This window comes from Nicotiana tabacum, chromosome 20 (assembly GCF_000715075.1).
Source record: "Nicotiana tabacum cultivar K326 chromosome 20, ASM71507v2, whole genome shotgun sequence".
NCBI classification, from domain to species: Eukaryota; Viridiplantae; Streptophyta; class Magnoliopsida; order Solanales; family Solanaceae; genus Nicotiana; species Nicotiana tabacum.
Genome location: NC_134099.1, coordinates 100,897,131 through 100,904,828, shown reverse-complemented (window position 1 = coordinate 100,904,828; position 7,698 = coordinate 100,897,131). Strand labels below are relative to the sequence as shown.

Here is a 7,698-nt window from a genome sequence, read left to right as displayed (position 1 = left end):
AGTAGGAACAGTGATGGAGTATACCGAGGTGGAGAGCCGATTGAGGTGACGTTCTGCCGAGGTATATTAGAAATGAATAATTTAGTGTTGACTTGCCTAACGGCAACGTTGGGCGCCATCACGACCTATAGTTAATTTTGGATCGTGACAAACAATTTAATTATTTTTAACAGTTTTCGACGGATTCCTTCAGAAAATAAAGAAATTTTATTTTTTAATTATTAGTTTCTGACCGAATCAGTCGGTAAATATTTATTTTTATTATTTAATTTTAAATAAATATTTATTTTTATATAAATAATTATGACTGATTCGGTCGGTAATATTCCGACCACTTTGGTCGCAAATTTAAAAATAATTTGGTCATCTGACCTTTTGAACGTTCCAACTACTTTGGTCGAAAATCACCGACGAATTCGGTCGGAAATTATTTTCCGACAAATTTTGATTGAAAAGTGGTCGGAAATCCATTATTTCCGATCGATTTCCGACCAAGTTAGCGGTCAAAATTTAGCCATATTCTAGTAATGACTTGTCCAGTTCCGAGCAATAAATTGATTCATTTATATTTAGTTGCTGGCTAGTTAGGACCACTTTATGTGCAGCTTTTAAAGTAAATGTCTTAATTGAGCTTCAATTAAACAATAATATAGTCAAGTATAGTTGTCTTGGGGGGAATTTTCAACTTAACTCCCCCAAAGAATTAGGTCTAAATAAATTAGGTGTATACAGTTAGTTACCTAATCTATTTTTTTAGGTTGTTAGCTAATTAGTTCGATTGGTGTCACTTACAATAAAACTATTAAAAATATTTTCTCTCCTAATAGTTTAAGCTTTTAAATAAGGTGATCAAATGATTCAATACATAATAATACTTTCTCATTAGCATTTAGTTTAGCTTGTGAGGGGTAATGTTGGAAATTCAAAGAATAAATTCGGTACCAGCCGTCTATAAATAAATGATATAATACCCCATTAGAGCATTCCCATTAATCCAAAAACAGTACCCAACTTCTACAGAGACAATGGAAGTTGCAAAAGTTCTTCGCATGAATGGAGGAATTGGAGAGACTAGCTATGCAAATAATTCTCTGCTTCAGGTATATCTATGGCTGTCCAACGGGACGGGTCGTCCCGTCCCAGTCCCGTCCCGTCCCGCTTCAAGTTAAATGGGATGGGCAAATGTTAAACGGGATACGGGATGGGACGGGACGGCCATTTCGTCGCGTTTGTCCCGTCCCGTCCCGCCAGATTTTTTTTAAAAAAACTAGCCGTTGGGAAACGGCTTAAATTGCAAAAATAGCCGTTGTCAACGGTCCAAACAGCCCCTACCCCTCCCCCCCCCCCTCAAAAAAAACATCCCCTACCCCCCAAACTTTTAATATAACTCCTAAGTTTATTAAATTACACTTTGACCCTATTTTCTACTATAAATACTCTCATTCTTCTTTATTTTTTCCCACAAAAAAATAATCTTCTCTCTCAAATCTCTTACATTCTAATATTCTATCTATATTCTATATCATTCTCTCAATATTGTTGCTATCAAGTATCAAGTGATAACTTTCAAGTATTTGGCCAAATTTTTTGGAGCAACTTTCAAGCTTCAAATTAATTCGTCAAGTATTTGGAGCAATATTTTGGGCAATTTCTTCAAGTTTCAATATTTAATCACGGTGCACTCGTTCCATCTCCTAATTTTAATATATAATTTTTGCGTATCATTTTAGTGCTTAATTTTTGTGTTTACTTTACGTGTTATATTTTCGTATTTCATTTGTGTGTGTTAATATTTGTTTTAGTATTTAAATTATGACACCTAAAAATGTATTTGGTATTTTTAAAAAAAGTAGTAAGAAAATAGTAAAGGTGAAAGTAGTAGTAATCCTAATCCTAACCCTTCTCCTAGACCTAGAATTAGAAAGCATATTGATGAAATGACTCATATTGATGAAACTTCATTTTCCCAACCCCCCACATTTTATGATGTTCATGTCGGAGAACAATTAGATCATGAAACTTTACAAAGACAATTTGGCAATGATATTTTTTTTGAGGATGAAGAAAATGAGGAAGAAGAATTAGATGAAACACCCACTAGTCCCGCAACACAAGCTCCAACTCAGAGTCAATCTCAGTCTGGAGCTTTACCCCTTGTACCCCCTGTAAGGGGTAAGCCTAAGGCTGAACGTCCCAAAACATCACTTGTATGAAAAAATTTTAAAAACATGATAAAGTCAATCATCGTGCTATGTGTGAAAAATGTAAGCAAGTATTTGCACACACAATAAGTGGTGGGACGGGGGGTTTAAGTAGACACTTAATAAGGGATCACAAATCTTTATGGATACAAGCTAACATAGAAACCGGAAAAATTATAGATCCTACCATCAGTACTGACACTCCTAGTAGATCTGGTTCTAATCAAATTCAACAACAACTTGACCCTGCTTCTGGTCATGTTTTACGCAAATATAACAAAGATAGAGATCGTGAGAACTTAGCAAAAATGGTGGCTGTCTGTGGCTTACCTTTTACTTTCCCTTCTCACCCTGCTTTTGTGCATTATATACAAGAAACTTATAACCCTGCTTTTCAAGGTTTTTCTAAGACCACGGTTAGAAATGATGTTTTTAAATTTCAAACCGAATATCTTCAGTATATCCGTTGTGTATTTTTTCACTTAGATTGTAAAGTGTCTATCACATCTGATATAGGTCGTAGTCCTAGTGGATGTGATTATTTAATTGTTACATGTCATTGGGTTGATCAACACTGGAACTTGCAAAAACGTATTATTGGTTATAATTTTGTTGATTCAAAATACACTGGAGCATATGTTGCAACTGCTGTTCTACAAATACTTGATTTTTATGGACTCATTAATAAAGTTTTAATTATCACCTTAGATAATGCTTCTGCTAACACAACCGCAGCAAATAGCTTAAAATCTAGACTTTGTCAAATTAATCCAACAATTTTTCATGTTATATGTGCATGCCATATTTTTAACTTGGTTGTAAAAGATGGTCTTAATTTATTCTCTGATGCTTGTAGTAAAATATAACATGCTTGTTGCTATATTTTTTGTGCTCATAAACAAAGTATAATTCGTAAATTTGCTCAACAATGTGTTAGTGCTAACCTTCCATTTAGAAAAGTTCCAAAAGATGTTTGTACTAGGTGGAATTCTACTTATGAAATGCTTAAAGTTGCTTATGATTATCGGGTGCCTATCCAAAAGGTATTTAATATGCATAATGCTCACCCTGTTGATCAAATATTGATTCTGATTAGGAGAGAACAGAGAGCTTACTAAATTTTTAGAAAAATTTTATTATGCTACAAAATAATTTTCTGGTATATATTATCCTACTGCTCCTTCTACTTCTAAGTTTAGAGCAAAGTTTTATGGGAAGATGTGGATGATATAACAGGTTTTGATTCCTCTATTGATGATGAACTTGATTCTTATCTTAATCAAGGATTGGAAACTATTAAAGACGAAGAAGGCAAGGAACAACTATTGTCATGGTGGAGGGAGCATGACAAGGCTTTTCCAACACTTTCAATTATGGCCCGAGATATCCTGGCTATTCAAGCATCATCAGTAGCATCGGAGAGTGCTTTTAGCGCGACAAGATTTCAAATTGTAGATCATAGACATTCATTAGCGGAGGACAGTCTAGCGATTTCTGTATTATTCAGAGATTGGATTAATTCAGAAAGAAGAAATCTTGGTTCTGAAAAATTAACCACTAGGGAAGAAGAAGAATACAATAAGATACTAACCACTGGGAGCGATGACGGCATGGAGCTCATGGAACATCAATCAACATTGCCAATTCCAGCAGAATGTCCGAGAGATATTATTGATAAGTTACAAAGAAGCTATATAAGAGCTTACAAATATTAGTATGACTATTTGTAATTGGCTACTAAGAGGCCTAGTTCAAACAGAACCCTTCCTAGAAGGTGGCTGCGTAAATTAGGTGCTCTTCAAAAGAATTATATTTGTATTTGAGATTTGAAAGTTCTATTAATAAAATAAAAGGCTCTAAGCGTTGAATTTTATTTATGAATTGTCTTAGTTAATTAATAGTTAATAATTTGAAATTATATTAAATAAATTATAACTCTATTATAAATTTATAATTACTAGAATATTTCATTACAAGTCTTTTGTTTTAATATTTTATAATTCTTTACTTAGTTTTCTAATTTTTATTTTAACATAATAACATTTAAGTTTATTAAATAAGTCAAAAATTTAGCCGTTGCAAACTTTAAAAACATAGTAATTTTCAAAAAACTAGACGTTATTTTTTTTAAAAAAATACACTTAAGGCCCACGAACCCGTCCCGTCCTGTTCCGTCCCGTCCCATCCCGTTTGTTAGCGGGACAGGATGGGACAAACATTTCGTCCCGTTTGTCCCATCCCGTTTCGTCCTATCCCGCCACCATCCCGCTTAAATGTCGTCTCGTCCCGTCCCGTTAATTCGGTCCCGTCTCATCCCGTTGGACAACCATGTGTATATCATTACGCAGATTTTTATTATTTCCTAATGGAGTTATAAACTAGCACGAATAATTATACATAATGTATTTTAAAATCAAACACTTACAACAGACAATATTTTAAAAGGCTTTATTGGAACTTGTCTCGGGTCTTGTTCCAATGCGGGGCACTATCAAAACACCCCCCAAGACTCACATGTGGGGCTTAGTTTTGTGAGGCTTACGATCAAGCACCCGACTATGCGCCCGAAATACGCCTAACGCTCTATGCTAGAGATCGCCTAACAGTTCCTTTTGCAAATTATGCATTTAATTACCTAATTAGTATTGTTGTCCCTCAAAATTCTTTAACAAATGAATGCTTAAAGTTCTATTCATCTATAAGAATATGAAGATTGAGAGTAATTCAAAATAATGAGTCATAGTATTATATATTTACTAATTGAGAATATCGTGAGGGTGAGTATCATTTGAAAATTCAAAATTTACGTCTTAACTTGATATAAATCTTCGTAGCTATGTCTCTCAGAATTATCAAACTTTTATTATTTTGCTCTTTACACGCAATTTTATATTTAGTCATAAGGAGTAATATTTTAAATTACAATTTGATGATATTTGATAATTATTAACTGTTAGAGATGTAAAATTTCTAGTTTGATATTATTTTTAAAAATATTAAAAAAAATAATCGTTTGAAAGATAAAAAAAATTAGTTTATTTTTATATCATTGTAACTTTAACACTATTTTATTATTTATGTTTATAAAAAATGCTAGATATTTTATTTTTATGAGTTTTTAATCCCTTATAGTTTTCTTAAACTTTAAATGTATTATATATTTTTTTGTAATTATTTTGCTATTTTATTATTTTTAAAATTAAAAAATTGAAAGATTCATGGGGCTTACGCCTCGCACCATGGTAAGTAAAACCCCGCCTTACACCCTCACCTTTTAAAACACTGAAACAAGAGGCGAATCTAGGATTTTAACGCGATGGGGCACCAGTATTCTGCTCAACTGGTGCCCCTAAAGGCTTTTAGTGTTAAGGACACCAAGTAATTTAAATTAATTATTTTTAAGGTATACACATATAAATATACAAGATTTCTACCAATGTTTACGGAATTCGGTGGTCTCTCAAGGCTCAAGCTTACACATACGTCCGCCTGTGCCTACACCTCTTGTACTATGGAAATACTACACATATAAGCGTCAGAAACAATTCTGGGGAGCACGTATTCCGTAGAAAATACACATCTCAATTCTTTAATATTGTCAGTTCATAAAAAAGTAAACTCATTTCCTTATATGTACAGCAAAAGGTGATTCTCATGGGAAAGCCAATACGAGATGAAGCCATATCTGCACTCTACCGCAGCCTTTCCCCAGAAACCATTTATGTTGCGGACTTAGGTTGTTCCTCGGGACCTAATACTTTATTGGTCATCACCCAACTTATTAGAGCTATTAGCGAAGAATGCAAAAGCAACGGTCAACAGCAACAGTCTCCGGAATTTCATGTTTCCTTGAATGATCTTCCTGGGAATGATTTTAATACCATTTTCCGGTCGTTGCTACCGGCATTCTACGATGATTTGAGGGAGAAAAATATGGGAGAAGATGAAATATTTGATCCTGATTGCTTTGTTGTAGGAGTTGCTGGTTCATTCTATACTAGACTTTTCCCTTCCAAGAGTTTGCATTTTGTCCACTCCTCTTACAGCCTCCATTGGCTTTCTCAAATATGTTTTAATCCTTGATTTCATCTAAAGTTTAAGCAGTCAGAGATACTTAATTATGACTTTCACACCTCCTTTACGTGCAAATTTGATTCTTTTTTATGACAAAGAATGTAAAAAAAAAAAAAAAACGATGGTGGAAGGCGATGAGACTCAAACCTAAACCTCTGTCACCTGCTCTAATGTCATGTTGAGATGTGTGATCAGCATCTCATTTACAAATTTAAACCGTTAAGAAAAATACGTTGTTAAAAATTTATTTACCATGTTGTCTTTAACACTTTTATATCATCAATCTCATATAAAGATTTTCTTAAACTTGATAACACCATATCAAATTTACAAATTTACTCACGTATAATAGAATTTTATGATGCAATTTTGCAGCTAATATATAGGGGTAATAATTTTGCCAGCAAACTCGAAGAAACGAAATTGCAAATTTAATATATCCAATGTTTGTTTCTCTTTAAAAAAAAAATCTAAAAAAATAATTGTTTCTCTTTTAAATTAATATTTAAAATCAATTGTATAGGTGGTAGTCAGATGCGAATTTAGGGTATGTTCCGTAAGTTCAACTTAACTCTTCGCATATATTTATATTTATTATATATAAACACAAACAAATTATAATGTATGATGAATAATTAAATCATACTCATTCTAAATCGTATGATTATAACTTTGACTCTAATAGGTGCCTATGGAATAGAAAATAACAAGCGAAATATTTACGTGGCAAGTGCAAGCCCACTAGATGTGGTTAAAGCGTATTACGAGCAATATGAAAAAGATTTTGTAAATTTTCTAAAGCATCGCTCAATAGAATTGGTGAAAGGTGGGCGTATGGTACTGACTATGATGGGCAGAAATAATGAGGATCGCTTTAGCAAAGCTTCTTGCTACTTGTTGGAGCCTATGGTCATGGCTCTCAAAGAGCTGATTGAAGAGGTAAATGTATTGGGAAAAATTGTATGTATATATGCAAGTGATATGTTGAGACACGTGGACTAGTCAAATAGTCAAAGAATTATAATTAGTCAAGAGGCACAGGCAGCAGTAGAAACGAGCAAAGGCAAAGGAAGAGGCACTGGAGGACATTTGACGGATTCAGCGCCCGTACCTATTTAAATCATTTATCAAAAGGAATGGATCTGACCATAATAAAGAGCGCAGATACGGAATTCGACAGGCACTAAATACTGGATATGTTAGAGAATTTGTATTGATTACAATGATTATGTAAAGTAACATTCAATGTCTTTAATTATTCATAATAGCTTTATTATGATTTGGAGGAAATGCATATCTTCAAGATACCGATAAAAGGGAGGTATCTGGTCACTTGTAAAGACAAGACACAATTGGAATATACTTTGATTCACTTGTTTTTCTCCTGATTACACTCTGGTTACTCTAAATTACTTTCTTCTAC

At 33.4% G+C, this 7,698-nt stretch overlaps 1 protein-coding gene across 2 annotated transcripts in view; it reads left to right on the top strand.

Moving 5' to 3' along the window:
* Positions 1-994: 994 nt before the first annotated feature.
* LOC107781554 (S-adenosyl-L-methionine:benzoic acid/salicylic acid carboxyl methyltransferase 2-like) overlaps positions 995-7,698 on the top strand; it is a 40,554-nt gene continuing 33,850 nt past the window's right edge. The window contains exons 1-4 of one of the 2 annotated variants that reach the window (XM_075241405.1): positions 1,001-1,100; positions 5,841-6,270; positions 6,961-7,214; positions 7,593-7,596. In XM_075241405.1, the coding sequence (XP_075097506.1) occupies positions 1,026-1,100; positions 5,841-6,270; positions 6,961-7,214; positions 7,593-7,596 (763 nt within the window). In that variant the 5' untranslated portion in view covers positions 1,001-1,025. Of the gene's footprint in view, positions 1,101-3,485; positions 4,075-5,840; positions 6,271-6,960; positions 7,215-7,592; positions 7,597-7,698 lie in introns of those variants that run through there. The other variant, XR_012704091.1, reaches the window with a different exon arrangement.